A 19,557-nucleotide genomic window follows, 5' to 3' on the forward strand; every position below is an offset into this window, starting at 1 on the left:
TGGACTTTCAGAAATGTACAAATGAATTCATGAATTAGAAGGTGATACACATACCCAAAGAAGAGTATATGCTCAGTGAAGACCTGAGAATAACTTACATTTTCAATGCTGATTGAACTCTAGGTTCGGTGTAGGTAGAAAGTTGAAAGGGAAAACCGAGTTACTAATGCCCAAGCCAATTATTGAAAGAATGTCTCAACATAAGGTCAATATGTAAAGATTGGGAGAAGGCATTTATGAAAAATCTACAGCAAATATCATACTCATTTGTGAAAGCCTGAAAGCTTTCCTCCCTAAATCAAGAACAAGAAAATTATGTCCATGTTCAACAGAATTCTTGCTAAAAAGCAACTAGGAAAAAGAAGAAAGAAAGAAAAGAAACAGTATCTGATTTGAAAAGAAATAATTAAATATCTCCACTAACAGAATCTAATGATTATTTATATAGAATCTCCGAAAAAGCGTATACACACACAAAACCACATTCAGCAAAATTCTAGGTTATGAGAACAACACTAAAAAATATTTTTTCCTAAACACCAACAATAAGTAATGAAAAATGTAAATTAAGAAAACAAATCCATTTACAATACCATTCAAAATAATAAAATACCCAGAGAAAAATATCCAAGCAGGTAAAGGACTCACACATTGAAAATTACAAACATTTATAAAACTATTTAAAGAATAACTAAATAAGTGGGAAGTTATCCCATGTTCATGGATTTGAATACTTAAGATTAAGATGGTATTACTACACAAAATTTTCTATAGAGGTAAGAGAATTCCTGTCAAAATTCTAATGAATTTTTGGGGAAATGGAAAAGCCAATTCTCAAAATTATATAGTAATGTTAAGGACCCCAAATAGAAAAGAATCTTTAAAAATGCAGTTGAAATATTCATACTTTGTAATTTCAAAACTTACTGCAAACCTAGGAATCAAAATGGAGTGGCACTAGCATAAAGATAGACATATAGATCAGTGAAAAGAATTGAAAGTCCAGAACGAGTGCATAAACTCTGGTCAATGAATTTTAGCTAGGATGCAAGAATGATTCAATAAGGAAAGAATAATCTCTTTACAAAATAATTCTGTGCTAGTGTATATCAACATGCTAAGAAATAAGTTTATATCCCTATGTAAAACAACATATCAAAATTATTTCAAAATGAATAAATAACCATAATGTAAGAACTTTCCATCAGAAATATATAAGAAGAAAACAGGGATAAATCTTTGTGACTCTGATTGGCAATAGATTTGTGAATAGGGTACCATGAGAAACCAATTAGAAAATAGATAAATAGGAATTAATCAAACTTAAAAACTTTTGAGCATTAAATACAGAAAATGAAAAGACAATATACACAATGAAAAAAATGCAAATACATATGAGTGATATCCATCCAATATATATCCAAGAATACTTACAAATCAACCATAAAGAAATAAACTACCCAATTAATAAATGGACAAAGGCATGTGAAGACATTTTCCCAAAAAGATACACAAATTTCCAATGAGCACATGAGAGTATATTTCACATTTTCAGTCTATAGGGAAATACAAATCAAACCAGTATAGTATAGAGCTTTATAACTACCAGGATAACTATACATGAATGTGGGTCTGGGTTCTTTTTAAAGAAAGTAAGATTATGTAGCTTATGGTTTTGGAGGCTAAAATTCCCAAATCAGGGGGCCCTATCTATTTGGACTCTGGTGAGAGCCTTTGTTACAATAGATGGCATAATAGCAAGAGCATGGGCAAAAGGGAGTGAAGTGACATGGCAAGATAGACTTTTTATATAACAACTTGCTATCTTGGGTACTAGTCCACTCCTACCATACCTTATGCATTCCTTCAAAACAGCATTAATCCATTTATGAGGGTCAAGCCCCATGACCTAATTACTTTGCACTAGAACTCACCTCTTAAATGTTCTACCACCTCAACAGTGCCACACTGAGGACCAACACATGAAACATTGGTAGACAAATTACATCCAAGCCATAGAACTATAATATGAAAAGTAGTAAAGTATCAACTATAAGCGAAGATGTTGAAAAATTGGAGCCATTGGTACAAGGCTGATTGAAAAATGGTTCAGATGCTGTGGAAAATAGTTTGGCAATTCCTCAAAAAGTCTAACACAGAATTACCATATAGCACATCTCTTCAACACATAGATATATACTGAAAATAACTGAAAACAAGTACTCAAAGAAATATATATATATATATATATATATATATATATATATATACATATACATATATACACACACACACACACACACACACACACACACACACACACAAATGTTCACAGCAGCACTATTCACAGTAGCCAAATAGTGGATACAACCCAAGGTTCATCAATGAATGTACTGATTGACAAACTATGAAACACCCATACAATGAAATGTTATTTAGTCATAAAAATAAATTAAATATAAGTATGTGATACAGTCAATGAAGCTTGGAAATTTATGCTAAATTAAAGAAGCAAGGTGATAAAGGTTGCATATTGAAGAATGACTGTTTAACAGGTGTTTTTCACCTTAATAACAACTTGAAATGAAGGTGAAAGAAAGGCTTTCTCAAGAAACAGTGAGGAAGTTGGTTGTTAGTAGAAGAATCTTGAAAGAAAAACTAAAATAAGATCTTCAAAACTGCCAGATATGGTGATGCATGCCTGTAATCCCAACTACTCAGGAGGCTGAAGCAGAAGGATCAAAAGTCTGAGTCCAGCTTCAGCAACTTAATGAGGCCCCAGGCAAATTAGTGAGATTCTGTTTCAAAATAAAAACTAAAAATTGTTGGGGATATAACTCAGTGATATAACACTCCTGGGTTAAATCCACAGTACAAAAAAAAAAAAAAAAAAAGGAAAGGGGGGGGAGAGAAAGAGAGAATATGTCAGAAACATATCTATATAAAAAAGAACATTAAAAAATAAATATATGAAAGTAAAATGGAATATTTTCTTCTTATTTAATCTAACAGATAAATGTTCAGAATAATTGCATCAACCATGTATTGAGTAATTATAGCTTATGGATAAGTGAAATGAGTGAAAGCATTGCTCAAAAGGATGGGTAGGGTGAAATGAAAAAAACGTTATAAGGAATGTGTACTCTCTATAAAGCAGTAGAGTGTTATCTGAAAGTAAATTCGAAGTCCTTGTAAACGTATTTACATTGCAAATTCCATATCAACAACACAAAAATTTTTTTTTCATAAAATGTTGACCATGATTGTGTTTAAAATGGTGCAGGGCTTAGATATTTCTATACTACTGACTCTATGCCTAGCTCTTTTCCCCCAAAATTAGACATTCACTTCCCTCCTTTACTGTTTTAGGAAATATCAACATGGGAAACAGAACTTGCTTGCTTCTTTTTCAATCTATTCCTCTCTGAAACTAGGCAATAATACTTTATAATTGTACACAAGAGTTCTTAAAATAAAATGTGAGTACTCAAAAATCTTTTCAAAAGAAATATGATTGACATGCTAAGTGAGGAGAGGAAATAAAACATGGACAATTTTTTGATAGTGAAAATATATTTTATTTTTTGAATATAATAGCTGCCAGCAATATACTGGTGTTGATGTTCCAGAGAGAGAAAAGAAAATACAAGTATTCAATAATAAGCTTTCATTTGCCTACTCAGGAAATTCTAAAGAAAAAACTCCAATTCTGTTTAACATTATGGCTTGGGGAGTTTTGTTTTTCTCCCTTGATAAAAATATAATTTTGGATGCCCCAACCTTGATGCTCTGTAAAGGATGGAATTTTTAAAGCCAATAAATATCAACAATGAATGCTTCCCTCTCATTGAATTAAATATTGATTATAGCTGGTGTAAGAAATTGGTGAATCAATTAGTTTGATGAAATGTGTATCAAATGTTCATGAAAAAATAATTTCTATTTCCTCTTGTTTTTACTTTGTAGATACTTTCTAAATGGGTTTTTATTTAATGCACAGAAATTTAAAAGCTATCTGCATGCAACTCTGGAGAGGCTCAAAACTCAACAGAAGTAAAAATGACTAAATTCTAGAACTGATCCACTCATTGTAAGAATAAACATCAGAAATCTCTTAATTGTACACAGATTGTTCAAAGAGTTAAAGTTGTGAAAGCCAAAGTTACCAAAAAATAAAACCTTATCTGAATTTTACTGAAAATTTGAATCTAAATTAAAAAAAAAAAAGAAAGTCTATCAACTGGAATAGTACAGAGCTTCCCAACAAATTTCTCAGTGTCCATTGGAAAATAGTGAGACTTTCCATTCAGACTGCAATCTCCTCAAAGAAGTATAACAAAGCTGTAGAAATAAAACCAGATGATTTCCTTACGTCAAGCCAAATACTACATGAATTGCCAAGAACATTGTTATGTCCCAAGTTTCTCAAGACTGTGTGCTAGGCTCCCTCCCCAGACACACAATGGAGTAAAAACTTGTGCAGGATCTTACTAGCTGTGATGTAGTTGCCACTCAATTATGTCTCTCTGACTTCCTTGATAGAAAAATAAAATCAGTCTTTCTGCAGAGAAAAATAATTCTGCCTTCATCAAAGTCAGAAGACTGGCTTTTCTTGGACAGGCAGAGAGACAGCCAAGTGTAATAATTAGTGAATAAAAGCAACAGAGAGAAAAGATGCCCACAGGAAGCTGTTTCTGAGGGGTTCTAGGTCAACTCTTGTCTGGAGGACAGCAGTGCTGTCCTCTAGGTGCTCCAACTCTGTCTGCCTGGCCCATCATTCTCTGAAAGAACAGACATCCATTCTCTCAAATCTCCCTCATGCTTTAAGCTAACAGGTGTGGTTTAGTATCACCTGGAGGCCAAATTGTCATGTTAAAAATGTGAAGACTGCAGGATGCGGGGCCTGCTGTGCCCTGGGGCAGATGGGACACCTGCACCCACCAAAGCCACTGCAACCTAGACTCTTGATGGGAGCTAGACAGTACTTCTTTCTGGAACCAGGTAGATCATGCACTACTGTAACAAAAAGATGGGGGCTTAGACTTTTGATCAGCAATAGGAGCACTGTGAAAGTTAAGGTAAAGGAATCTCCCTGAGCCAAATGGATATAATATAAAGCTTTTTCTTATCTTCCTATACTAAGCTAATTACTAACAGGTTAAAGAATGTAGTTGTGCTTATAAAAGTCAGGTTGCTACCATAAAGCCAGTGCTTACTAAATGTCACCATATCAAAGGGGAGAAAATATTCTTAAAATCCTTAAAGCAAATTAAAAAAAAAAAGAAAGAAAAGCCTATGAGAAATAGCACATCTTAAACAAGTTAGGTATACAAATGTTATTATAGTCACAACCACAGTCTTTGGAGCAGTATTAAGAAAGTCCATCTTGGTTTGTTTTCTTTGGAATAAATACACCAAGTTCATTCTTGTTAGAGCACAAATAATTTCTAATTTAGGACTTCCAATTTAAATAACAAAGTCAAAAGCCCACATCTAGAGTGCTATTTCTCAATTTAATGCAGCTGCAGAAAAATTTAACTCAAGGAAGCACAGAGACTGAGATCAGGCCAAGTGGGTGAACATACCCTCACCCTAACACTGCAATCTGTATATACAAAGTGAACCACCTTCTGTGGAAAGTCCCATAGTAAACAGGTGGTGCGAGAGTTGGTAATATATGCTTTATGGTTCTCAAAACAGAATAGATAATGCACTCTCCAGATTTAATCTACATTAAATATGCTTTAGAAACAAAATGTACTTGACATTTTGACAAACCCACTCTACATTCTTTAGACTAACTTCTGTATTCATTAATTTTTACATTACTAATCACTGCACGGCTAGAGCTATGGCAACTATGTGTCAGTATATGTAGTGTTGCTCAAAAATATATAAATTTAAATATCTTTATTTTAAAAAGAAGCTTTTTAAAATAAAGAAGGTGATACTCTTCCAAATGAATGGCACTGGGCAAAACACACATAAGAACAACACATTTAGAGTATCAGATGCCCATCAGTTCTCTTCTAAGGAAAAAATGTTTGCGATCTTGAGAGTAGCATCCCTCCCTCTAAACTTTCACCTTCCACATAGTGTCAGATGTCAATTTGTATGAAGGATAAATGATTTTAGGCAAAACTAAAAATCTGTCTACAAAAGAACAGTAGAATATGTAGTGACTTTCTGTACAAGGTGTTCTTCTCTGGTGGTGGTGTCTTTCAGGACGTATCTAGGATAGACTCAATTGAAAGTATCTCTGATACAGTAGCAATCATTTCATATACTCTTACTAAATATTAAAAAATTCCAGAAAGTACATGACTACTTCATGTACTACGTTTATGCACCAACTTGCAGTTGACTGATGTCATAGCTACTATCTTAACAGTTAAACACTGCACCTCAAAAGCTCTGCCATGTATGCACAGAATGGTAAGGACTCCAGAGAGATGGCAAACTGCCTCTCAAGTGGAGGGTTTGTGATGGAGTGTCTCCAAGTTACAGGAGAGGAGGACACCATTGGTAGGGAAGGTTGTTGGCAGGGTAAGAGGATTTTACTTCTTAGGAGTGTATATTTTAAGATAACTACTATACCTTTTCTACCCTTGATCCTAATCTTGAATAACTGCATGTTCATGCAAAACACATTTCTACTTTATAGGAAGATGAGCAGTCTGTTAGGAAAAGCATATTCTTAGGGGAAGATCTGAAGACATCTCTCTCATAAGTGCTATTTTATTTGGTAAGTCTTTTGGCAACATCACTGTATGCTATTTCAACCTCCTTATCACTGGGACAGGTATTGGTAAACTCATCCCTACCATAGACATTAGTTAGGTATCTCCAGATGCCAGTCATTCCTTCTGGAATATCAAAGTTGCGATATTTTTTGGCCACCACCTTGACAATGTGCAGTTTGGGCAGCAGGTTGCAATCAGCTAGTGTCATTTCATTGCCATCCAGGAATTTACGTGTAGAAAACTTAATGTTCTCCATGCTGTTCTCATCAATTTCATCAGGGAGAGGAGAATTCAGATACTGGTCCAGTTTCTGCAGTGTTTTCAAGAGTCCCCTCTCCAGCATTTCATTAGCCTCTGGCCTTGAATTCTTAATATAAGCAGAGAATTTGGCAAAGATGTCCATTCCAGCAGTATTTGATTCTGAGTGTTTTGGTGAAAGCTGTAAGTACTTGGGAGGACATAAGACTTCTTCAAGAAATTCTTCAATCTTATTTACATCCGTTTTGACTTCACTGTTGAAAGTTATAAATGGTGGGTGTGTCCCAGGAGCCAAGTTCTGCAGGTCTGCAGGCTTCCTTTTCAGATCAACAGTTGTGACGCTAAATACAACTCCTTTGAGCCAAAGAATCATGAAGAGCCTCTGGGAAAAGGGGCAGTTTCCTATGCTTTCACCATCACTGCCAGCCTTAACGAAGAGCTCGATGAGGGGCTCTCTGTCCTCCTCCTTCAGCCCATTCAGCGGCATGGACAATGCCATGGCTGGCTCTGCTGGGCTCCGCGAAAGGCGGTGGGGCTGGGGCTCCTGCTACTATAGCTGCCAGCACCCACTGCTCTGCACTCACTGGACAGTCTCGGTGTCTCCCCCTCCGCTGCACTCACTGGACAGTCTCGGTGTCTCCCCCTCCGCTGCACTCGCTGGTCAGTCCTGGCGTCAAGCTGGCCACAGCCTCAGGTCCTCAGCACTGTCCCATGCCCCGCACGACTCTACAATTCTTAATTTAAAAAATAAGTAAACAAAAAATAAACAAAGAATGAGAGCAATGAATAGAAAATAATTACAAACATGCAAGATAATTATCCAACTATACCAATAATCACTTGAAACATGTATCAGACACTAAAAGAATGACTAGAGGCAAGACAACAATATTTGTTATCTATAAGAAATCCATTTAAAATACAAAGAAATACACATATTAAAGTAATGAACACAAATCACGCACATGATAACGCTAATAAAAAAGCTTACCTAGGTATATTAATTTTAGATAAAGTTGATTTTGGAAAAAAGAAGATTATCAGGGATAAAAATGAGCATTTCATAATAGTAAATTAGTCACTTTTCTGAAAAGGTGTAATAGTACTTAATACATGAGCCAAAACTGATAGAATTTCCAAGAGAAAGAGATAAATATACTATTATAGTTGGAGATTTCAACACCCCTGTATATGTAATTGACAGATCCAGCAGACAGAAAATCAGTAAAGATATAGTTGAACTGAACAGCACCATCAATCAACAGCCTCTAATTGACATTTATAGAACATTTCAGCCAACAACAGAAGAATACAGAGTCTTCTCATACTCACATGTAACATTCATAAAAATAGATCATATTCTGTAATATAAAACACATCACAACAAATTATTTAAAGACAGAAATGATGAAATCCATGATCTCTGACCAGTGTTATTCAGCTTTCTATTATGGTAACAAATACCTTAGAGAGATTGTTATAAAAAGCAAAGCTTTATTTTGGCTCATTGTTCTGGAGGTTTTAGGCCATGACACATTGGCCCTGTTGATTTTGACATGTAATGAGGAAGCACATTGTGATGGAAATGTATGATAAAACAAAACTGTTCACTAGTAGCCAGGAAACCAAAGAGAGAGGAAGAGAAAGAGACTAAGAATCCACGATTTCCTTCAAGGCATATCCTCAAATACCTGAAAAACTCCAACTATACCTTATCTTTTAAAATTTCTACTACCTCCCAGTAATGCCAAGTATGGCAGCAAACTTACAACACAGGGGTCTTTTGGGAAATTCTGGATCCAAAATATAGCAGATCACAATGGAATTCAACTAAAAAGTAACAGAAATACAAGTGGAAAATCCCAAAGTAATTGAAGATTAAACAAAAACCTCTAAATAGAATGTGAGTTTAAAACAAGCCCCAAGATAAAATTTTAATATATTTTGAAATAAATGAAAATGAAAATAGTACTTGCCCAGTTTGTTTTAAGAGCTAGCATGTATTAAGGGGAATTGTTAGAGATAAAAACTGATAGATTTTGCTATATTCTAAGGTCTTCTTCAAATTCTTTCTCTAATGTTCTCTAATGTTGAGGCTATTATGAATGGAGTAGTTTTCCTAGTTTCTCTTTCAGTGGATTCATTGAATATATATAGAAATGTATTGGATTTATGGGTATTGATTTTATATCCTGCTACTTTGCTGAATTCATTTATCAGTTATAGAAGTTTTCTGGTAGAATTTTTGGATCTTCTAAATATAGAATCACATTACAAACAAATAGTGATAGTTTGAGATCTTCTTTTCCTATTCCTATCACTTTATTTGTTTTGTCTGACTAATTTCTCTGGTTCAAGTTTCAAGAACTATTTTTGAATACAAATGGTGAAACAGGGAATCAGTGTCTTGTTCCAATTTTTATAGAGAATGCTTTCAATTTTTCTCCATTTACAATTATATTGGCCTTGGGCTTAGCATAGATAGCTTTCAAAATGTTGAGGTATGTTCCTACTATCTGTAGTTTTTTTAGTGTTTTGAACATGATTGAGTGCTGAATTTTGTCATATGCTTTTTCTGCATCTATTGAGAGAATCATATAATTCTTTTCTCTAAGTATGTTGATGTGATGAATTATGTTATCGATTTCCTTATGTTGAAGCAACCTTGCATTCCTGGAATGAACCCCATGATCACATGTTGCACTATTTTTTAATACATTTTTGTGTGTAATTTGCCAGAATTTTATTGATAATTTTTACATCTATGTTCATAAGGGATATTGTTCTGAAGTTTTCTTTCCTTGATTTGTCTTTGTCTGATTTTGGTATGAGGGTGACACTGGCTTCATAGAATGAGTTTGGAAGGGTTCCCTCCTTTTCTGTTTCATGGAATAATTTGAGGACTATTGTTGTTAATTCTACTTTGAAAGTCTTGTAGAACTCAGATGAGAATCTGTCTGGTCCTGGGCTTTTCTCGGTTAGTAGGCTTTTGATAGCATCTTCTATTTCATTGCTTGAGATTGATCTGTTTAAATTGGGTATGTCCTCCTGATTCAGTTAGGGTAGATCATATGTCTCTGGAAATTTGTAGATGTCTTTGATAATTTCCATTTTTATTGGAGTATAAATTTTCAATATAAATTCTAATTATTTTCTGTATTTCAGTAGTGTCCATTGTGATCTTTGCTTTTCATCATGAGTTTTACTAATTTCTTTCTCTTCATTAGTGTAGCTAAGTGTTTACTACTTTTATTTATTTTTTCAAAGAACCAAATTTTCACCTTGTCAATTTTTTCAATTGTTTCTTTTGTTTCAATTTCATGTATTTCCGCTCCTGATTTAATTATTTCCTGTCTTTTACTGCTTTTGGTGTTGGTTTATTCTTCTTTTTCTAGGGCTTTGAGATGTAATGTTAGGGCTAAGGAACTGAACAGACACTTCACAGAATATAAAATACAATTGATCAACAAACATATGAAAAAATGTTCATCATCTCTAGAAATTAGAGAAATGCAAATCAAAACTACTCTAAGATATCTTCTCACTCTAGTCAGAATGGCAATTATCAAAAATACAAGCAATAATAAGTGTTGGCGAGGATGTGGGAGGAAAGGTACACTCATACATTGCTGGTGGGACTGCAAATTGGTGCAACCACTATGGAAATCATTGTGGAAATTGAACTTGGAATGGAACCACCATTTGACCCAGCTATCCCACTCCTCAGTTTATACACAAAGGACATAAATTCAGCATAGTGCAGTGATGCACCACATCAATGTTTATAACAGTTTAATTCACAATAGCTAAACTATGAAACCAATGTAGATGCCCTTCAACAGATGAATGGATAAACAAAATATGGTACATATATACCATGGAATGTTACTTGGCCTGAAAGAAGAATAAAATTATGGCATTTGCAAGTAAATGGATGGAATTAGAGAACATGAAGCTAAGTGAACTAAGCCAATCCCCAAAAAACAAAGGCTGAATGTTTTCTCTGATAAGCAGATGCTAATGCATAGTGTGTAGGAAAGAATGAAGGAACTTTGGATTGTGAAGAAGGGAGTGAGAGGAGGCATGGGACTATGGGGATGGAAGGACAGTAGAATTATATTATATTACCCAATATACATGTATGATTACACTACTGGTGTGAGTCTGCACCACATACAGCCAGAGGAATGAGAAGTTGTGCTCCATTTGTGTACAATGTGGCAAAATTCATTCTACTGTCTTATATAATAATTAGAACAAATTAAAAATTTAAAAAATGGAATAACAAAAATCAGATAGAATTTATAACATTGAATGTATATATTAGAAAAGAATAAATCTGAATTTAATTATCTAAGTTTCCACTTTAAGAAACAAAAGAAAAAACAATATAAATATAAAATAAGCAGAAGAAAATGAAAGTGTAAAATCAGAAATGACAACTGATATCAATGATATTATAAATAGAAAATCAATAGATAATATTATTAAACCCCAGATTGTTTTAAAATTTAACTAACACTGATAATATTCTATTCATGTTGTAGGGACAGACGAGGCAAGGCACTGAAGATAGCAGGGAACAGTTTTATTTGGCTACAACCAAGTTCAGAGGTCACAGCTTTGGCTGTAATCAATTAATCCCCTGAACCTAGAGTTCAGGTAGTTTCAGAACTTTATACCCAGCATATAAGGGGAGAGGCTCAGAAGTTCACAGTCTGCAGAAGTTCACATAAAAGCAGCTTTTTCTTTCACTGATTTGGGCAAGTTAACCCTTCAAGGACAACACATGAGAAGGGGAGCACTTTCTTTCTTTCCTCCCCCTGCCAGCTGTTACCATGGAGCCCAATTGGTAACTTCTCTTACAATGTAGACATCTCTGTGAAGCCCCAGATCAAGGCCAGTGGCCTTGTTAAAAGAATTATCTTCTGAGCAAACATTAAAAAAAGAGAATTATCTTTTTATTATCAAATTTTTCATTTGTAAACACACTTCTACAAACTACTATACTGGATAAATGTTTGTGAAAAACAACTAAAGGGGTGTGCAGCTCCTGGAGTGCTGATTTCTTCCAGGCCAGTGGCCAAGGAAAATGGAGCAACAGGAAAATAGGAAGTTTACTTACATTGAACTATGTTTGAAGAGACTCTTTTGCTTATAGTCCTAAAATCAATCATGAAGAAGATTTCTGGAGAAGCTTAGTTAAGATTTTCTGTGAAGGAGGGGGTGCCACTACATCTGAGTGACTCAAAGGAAAAAACACAGAAGAGAGGATATCACTACAGATTCCATAACTCATTATAAGGGCAATACAAGAATACAATAAATAACTCTATGCTTACATATTTGATAAATTAGGTGAAATGGATCTGTTTCTTGAAAAATATGAACACCATGTATTGTAACAACAAAAATTTATAGCCTGAATAAGAAATATGAATCAATTTCTATCAAAGAAATATGAATAATTGATAACTTTTTTTAAAAACAGCAACAAGTCAAGATATGTTTAATTTTGAATCCTATCAAATTTTTAAGGAAGAAACCATTCCAGTTATCTACAATCTTTCCATAAACACATTATGAGAAGGGAAAACTATAGATGAATATCTCTAATGAATATAGATACAATTCACAAAATAATGCTAACAATTCAATTCCAACAATATATAAAATAATTATACACCAAAAAGTCTTTATTCCAGATATGTAAACCTGGTTCAACACTCGAAAATTAATTAACAAAATGAATCTTTTGCAGCAAAAAAGTAAAAAGAGTTCACATGATCATACCAACAGATGCAGAAACACTTGACCAAAATCCAACAATAATTTTAAGAGTTTTCAAATGAGTACAGTGCTACAGTACCAATTTCTAAAATAAATCTACAAAATGAAATGTGGAAGTGTTAATGTAGATATGTTGCAAGTAATAATGTAGAGAATTTTAATGCTGAAAAACTAGATATTTTTTCCATTATTACTGGAAACAAGGCAATGATCTCCATCTCAAATACTGTTCAACATGATACTGGAAGTCATACTTAATGCAATAAGACAAGAAATGAAATAAAAAACACCTAGAATGGGAAGATAGTAGCTATAGCAAGGTTATAGAACACAAGCTTAATAAACAAAAATTCATGGATATGCCTACATAAAATCCAGGAAGATCCAATAAACTAGAGAAATCTTTATCAGGACTAGTGGAAAAAATTACATTTTACTTACAGATAACACTCTAAAAACATTTTTAGCTTTGTGTTTTATTCAGCTTTTTCAGACCCAAGAAGAAAAATTTTAGAGGAGGAAAAGTTTATTTGGCAGCTCAAGGAGTCCAAGGTCTCAATCTATAGACAGCTAGGTCCATTCTTTGGGGCTCAAGGTGAGGCAAGACATCATGTCAGAAGAGGGAAGCAGCTAACAAGGAAATTAGAGAGCAGAGAGAGAGACTACACTCTCCAGACACAAAATATATACCCAATAGCCACACCCACAAATGAACCATTTCCTCCAACCACACCCCACCTTCCCCCAGTTACCATCTAGTTAATCCCATCAGGGATTAATTCTGTGATTGAGGCTATAATCCAATCACTTCTCCTCCAAACCTTGCAGTGCCTCACATGTGAGCTTTTGGGGGACACTTCACATCCAAACCATAACATTGTGGTTACTAAAACATGGAAGATTAAAAAATAAAAGAGAGATAAGAGATAAGAGAGATAAGAGAGATGAGAGAGAGAGAGAGAGAGAGAGAGAGAGAGAGAGAGAGAGAGAGAGAGAGAGAGAGACCAGAGCTCAAAAAGTTTAGGAAAATTTACCACAATAAAGAACAATTTTTTTTTTTTTTTTTTTTTGTGTGTGTGTGTGTGTGTGTGTGTGTGAGTGAGTGTACCAGGGATTGAACCTAGGGCCAATCAACCAGTAATCCACATTCCCAGCCCTTTCTTATATTTTAGAGACTAAAGACAGGATTTTACTGAGTTGCTTAGGGCCTCTCTAAGTTGCTGAGGCTGGCTTTGAACTCACAATCCTCCTTCCACAGCCTCTGGAATTTTTGGGATTACAAGCATGCACCGCAGTACCCCGCTCAAGAACAGAAACCAACAGACTAACTATTCATTGCATGAGGACTGAACCTAGGAATCATAACTCTCAACATAGCAAGTAGGCTTTAATAACTGAAAAGGGCCTTTCCCCCAGAACCCATGTTAATTGTGAACATGGAAGACAATAGCTAAGAAATAAACATCCATAAAATATAGGATTACATGCTGATAAGCTATCTAAAGACAAGGAATCAATATAAATCTTTTCTAATAAATTAGGATTCATATTATGAACCAAAAATTATTGTGGATTTCTTCTCTGTACTCCCTACCCAAAAAATTTGTTCTGTTCCTTCTCCATCATTGTATAATGAATAAATGAATAGTGAGTGGGTAATTTATTTTTATATAAAGGTGCTATACCTTAATTATTATCCATTTCTTAACGAACAAGTACATATACCAAACATAATTTCCTTCAAGATAAATTTGGTAACTAGATAAGTCTGTGAAAATGTCTCAGTTTAAGAGGGTATAAATGCATTGAGAAAATGGTATAAGAAAATTTTAATATATTACATTGGTGAAAGTCGCATGAAATATATTGAATTTGCAAATAAATTTAAATGTTTTATTGTTGATTTTCCTAAAGGCTCATCAGCCTCCCATCTTCCTTAGTTTCTGTTCTTGAGCTGGGTACTGTGGTACATGCTTGTAATCCCAAAGGCTCTAATTCATTCAATTAGCAATATACTATCATTCTCCTGGCTTTAGAGAAACCATAGTTGACACAAATAAACCAAAATGATCCCATTATTCTTTTATGAGTGCTTTTAAAATTCATTCATTCTATTCTTTCTCTTTCTATTCATTTTTTCCTTCTTTTTCTTTCTTTTTAGCAGTGGATATATAATCCACTTAAGGGATACTGAACATTTAGGGAAAATTATGCTCCCTTTTCCTTTAATCGAAATGTATATTTTGATAATATTATAGTTACAGATGCTTTAGTCATTTTTGGATCATAAGAATATAAACCTAGGAAAAAATATACCAAACATGGCACAGTGGATAAATACTTAAACAGTCTACTTATATGCTGCTATTGCTAAGGCATTTTGCCAAAACTGAAAACATTAAATTACTTGTAAAATGATAATTAAATATCATTATTGCAATGTTTTGTTTTCTATTATAAATTAGGATATGTTAATATGATAAAACAAAAATAACCAAAAACATAGTATATCGAACCAGATGAAGTTTTATTTTTCTGTATGTAAAAGCCCAGCATGGCATGGGCTCTCCAGGTTCAATTTGTTGCTTGATTTCACAGTGTCATGAAAAAAAATTGGGCTATTCTATGCTATTTCTTTACCTCCTCCCCATTCCCCCACTGACCAGTCTCACCAGCAACGGTTAGAATTGGCAACCATGTCAATGTTCTCGCCTACAAGAAGGGGTAAGAAAAAGTGTAGGAAAAAGAATTTTATATAGAAATAATGTGAGAAGAATGTTGCATTCATCACTTCTACTCACCATATAATAGTTAAAAATTAGGCAAATGGCTCCATGTGGCTTCAAGGGGATTAGCAAGTTCTTGTCATGCCAAAACGTAGGGTGGATGGTTGGTTTTATATTTCTTGAAAGAAAAAAAATGAGAACAATTAGCAGTTTTTTACACTTGTAGGAACTCAAACACTTTTAAAGAAATAATTGGTCTGAATAGTCAAATAATTTTGAACTTTTAATAAGTAAGCAATGATGATTTTTTTGAGGTTTTCTATTTGGAAAGTTGTAGAATTTGAAAAAAGCAGGTTAAAATAGCATAGTGGAAGCTAGACTGCATTAATTTAATGCAAACTATTCTATAAAAATATTTATTGTGAAGATGTAGAGAAAATGAGTATGTAAATTTCATGCTATTTTATCCTATATACTGTTATAGTTGAATTCTATTTTTAAAAAACAGGATGAATATTGTTTCTTAATCCTGTTGAGTATATCTTTCATGTCCCAACATTCAAAATTAGAAGAAACAAATAAAATATAATAAATTTTATCATTAGATATTCAAATGCTAAACTAACCATGTGTTCTTTTACTAAACACACACTTTTTTTTTTTTTTTTTTACTTTTCATATAACATTGACTTACGGTGATATTTTGTTTAGGACTTTTCTTCTATTTTATAGAATATACTGAAATAGATTTTCTTTTTATTAAACTGTATTTGTCAAATTTGGGTTCTGCTAGCTAGCATCATTAAGTGGATTGGGAAGTATTCTTCCTTTATCAGTTTTTAAAATAGTTCCTTTAAGGTTCAAGTTTTTCTTTCTTAACTAATGGAAAAATTACTAAAACATGTCATCTGAGCCCAGAGTTTCTATATATGAAGGTTAATTACAGATACTATATACTTTATGTTTTCTATTATTTCTCATTTCTTTATTCAACTTTTCAATACAAATGCCAAGAATATATTTATGTTTTATGTTGTTAACCTCTATCTGGCATGTCATATTTTCTCATTTTTTATTCCTGATATTGAAACTTTGCTTTTTCTCTCATTATTTTTCAGTTATCCCAAATAGTTGTATGTAACTTATACAAATTGCCTGAAGGTGAACTTATACAATATTTTAAATACATTTGCATTTTGACTATGATCTGTAACTTGAGGTCAGGTGTGGCATTTTCCACTTATGACATCATATTGGCACTCAAGTTTCAAGATTTTGGAGCATTTTGGATTTTGAGGTTTTATTTTCTCTTCAATACTGAGGATATTTTACTGAATATTGCAACTGTGACTGATAATTGTTTTCTTTTAGAGCTTGGAACATCACTTTCTAGGCCTTTCTTGATTTTAGGGTCTGAGTTGAATGATCAGAAGTGAACCTTATTGGTTTGACTCTAAATGTCACCGATATTTTTCTCTTCTTGTGATTTTAAATATTCTTTCCTTATTTTTATGTTAGGAAGTTTTATTATGATGTGCCTTAGAGAATCTCTTTCAATCTTGCCTATTTGCAGTTCTATATGCTACTTGTTTAGAGTTGTCCATCTTATTTATAATGTTAGGAAAATGTTCTGCTATTATGTCACTGAAGAATTTCTTAATGCCTTTAACCTGGGTCTCCACAGTCTCTTCTATCCCACTGACTCTCAAATTGATGTTGTCCCAGAGTTCTTATATATATTCTGATCATGATCTTTTATGTTTTCCTTTTTTACATACTGATTGTTCAAGTTCATATATCCTGTCTTCTAGGTATGAAGTTCTGTCTTTGAGGCCTGTAATTTTATTTGTTACACAATTTTATCGGTTGGTGATGTTTTCCAATGAATTTATAATTTGATTCACTGTATCTTTCATTACCAGGAGTTCTGATTGGTGTCATCTCATTATGTTTATTTCTTTATTAAAATAGTCTTTCACCCCCTGTAGATAGGCAATACCTTTATTTAATTTATTTATTTATTATTAATTTTTATGTGGTGCTGGGGATTAAACCCTGTGCCTCGCTCATGCTAGGCAAGTATTCTGGTGCATTAGCTATTAGTGGGGGCGAAGCATGAAGGGGTGATAAGAGGAACCAAAACCAAGGAATGAACAAATAAACAAATATAAAAACAAAACAAAACAAATCCATGTAAAATCAAATCAAAACTGAATAATAAATGGGTGAAGAATAAAGCAATTAAAATGAAACACACATATCACAGCAAGAACATATCAGCCCAGCAAGAAAACATAATCATGCAAATTGGGGGGAAAAAAGAAAAAGAAAAGAGTGGAAAAAAATATCTTAATGAGAAGTAAAGGACTTTTTTTCACTGATTTGGTCAAAACTGTTGACAAAGATAGATGTTCATTGCTTATGCTATTGTGCTTTACTTTGTATTTTTTGTTTATTTATTCATTATATGTTTGGGTTCTGGGACCCTTAGATCAAGAAATGGAGGTTGTTAAGTCCCACTTCTTTGTGCTTCTTACCAAGCTCCCAGCTCTATGGTCAGGAGCCAAAATTGGCTATAGAAGTTCTGGACTTCCAATCTCACAGTATAGGATGGGATAAACTGGGGAGTGCTGACAGGTGATGTACTTCCTCAGTGGGGCTAGGACAGAGTTTTAAATTAGAAGTTCCAGCAGGTAAGGTTTATTCCTGGCTGACCTTTGAAACTCTGTCTGTGGGTATTGAGATTTGACCCACAACCCCTATAGCTGGGCAGATGCCAATCTCTGCTGTTTGGGACTTAGGAGTCTTCCAAAAATTCCACTTCCAAAAACTAGACTTTCACCAGCCTCATATATTCACTGCCAAGGATGTGAATTACCCAGGATCAGACCTGGTGTGCAGATGCATCTATGTGGCTTTTTATTGGCATCTTCCCACTGCTTATATGAAACCAGCAACAAAGGGAACTCTAATTCTTTAATGTCCTGAGCCTGGATCCCCCTAGGCACTATTATATTGGCACCTGTTACAATCACACTGGTCTACCACATACTCTGGACCCCACAACAGGTGATTCCTGGGTCAGGCTGGATTCTTCATGAGTTCCTGATCTCCTACCTCTGCTCACTGTCACAAAGCCACTTGAAATTGCCTCCTGCCACTGCTATGACTCTGGTTCCAGGCTTCTCATTCTAGTTGATTTTCACTCAACCACTTCTCCAAACATCTCTGAGTCCCCTAAGATCAGCTTTCCTCTCTATTCCACAATTTCCCAAGACAATTTTATTCTCCACACTTTCCTCTCTCTCTCTCTCTCTGCCTTGTACTTCCTCTCTCTCTCTCTCTCTCTGCCTGTGCTTCCTCTCCTCTCAGCAGTGGGCTGTGACACTGAAGCCTCCTGCTGCAGCCAGCCAAGCTGGCAAGTCTCTATAGTATTCTTATTTTATATTCAAAGTTTCTGACTTTCTGTGTCTCTGTAATTATTTTACTGTCTAGCGTTGAATTTCAGTGATTTCCCTTAGTCACTCATCTCACTGAGCTGCAGTTTTCCTGCTGTTTAAATTTTGTGCTGTGGAACTCCTGGGGAGTGCATCCTTCTTCCTCTTATCCATCAACTTCAGAATGCCCCGGTGCCATTTTGATTCATTGACTCTATGCTGGGACATACAATTGGAGAAAAAGTGATAAAATCTACCACTAATGTGGAGGTATTTCAACTTCCAGTCTTTGCTGACTTGCCTAGTACTACTAACTTTAGAAAGCTCAAACAATGCTTAAATGAATATGTAAATGCAAATATCTCTCTGAGATACTTACTACAATTCATTTGTAAAAACACCCAGAAGTCAGAGTGCTAGATAGTTACGTTAATTCAGCTTTCACTTTTTTTTTTTTTGAGAAACATTTATACTACTTTCTATAATGGCTAGTAACTATACTAATAATATTATGGTGTATTTCAGAGTTACTAAAAGAATAAATTTAAATGGTTTTGCCACAAAAAATGACAAGGAGACAAGTAATGGGATATGTTAGTAGCT

The 19,557-nt window shown here is 34.2% G+C and overlaps 1 protein-coding gene across 1 annotated transcript; it reads right to left on the reverse strand.

The window, feature by feature from the left end:
* Nucleotides 1-6,722: 6,722 nt before the first annotated feature.
* Nucleotides 6,723-7,536, reverse strand: LOC308639354 (chloride intracellular channel protein 4-like). The gene has a single exon (XM_081277625.1). The coding sequence runs from the start codon at nucleotides 7,498-7,500 to the stop codon at nucleotides 6,739-6,741; it is 762 nt and encodes a 253-aa protein (XP_081133751.1). The 5' UTR covers nucleotides 7,501-7,536; the 3' UTR covers nucleotides 6,723-6,738.
* Nucleotides 7,537-19,557: the final 12,021 nt, after the last annotated feature.

Source organism: Spermophilus citellus (genome assembly GCF_964194105.1).
Source record: "Spermophilus citellus genome assembly, chromosome: X".
NCBI lineage: Eukaryota > Metazoa > Chordata > Mammalia > Rodentia > Sciuridae > Spermophilus > Spermophilus citellus.

What these genes read in the sequence shown, in the direction of transcription:
- LOC308639354 (XM_081277625.1), bottom strand. Translation starts at nt 7,500, where the DNA reads ATGGCATTGTCCATGCCGCTGAATGGGCTGAAGGAGGAGGACAGAGAG.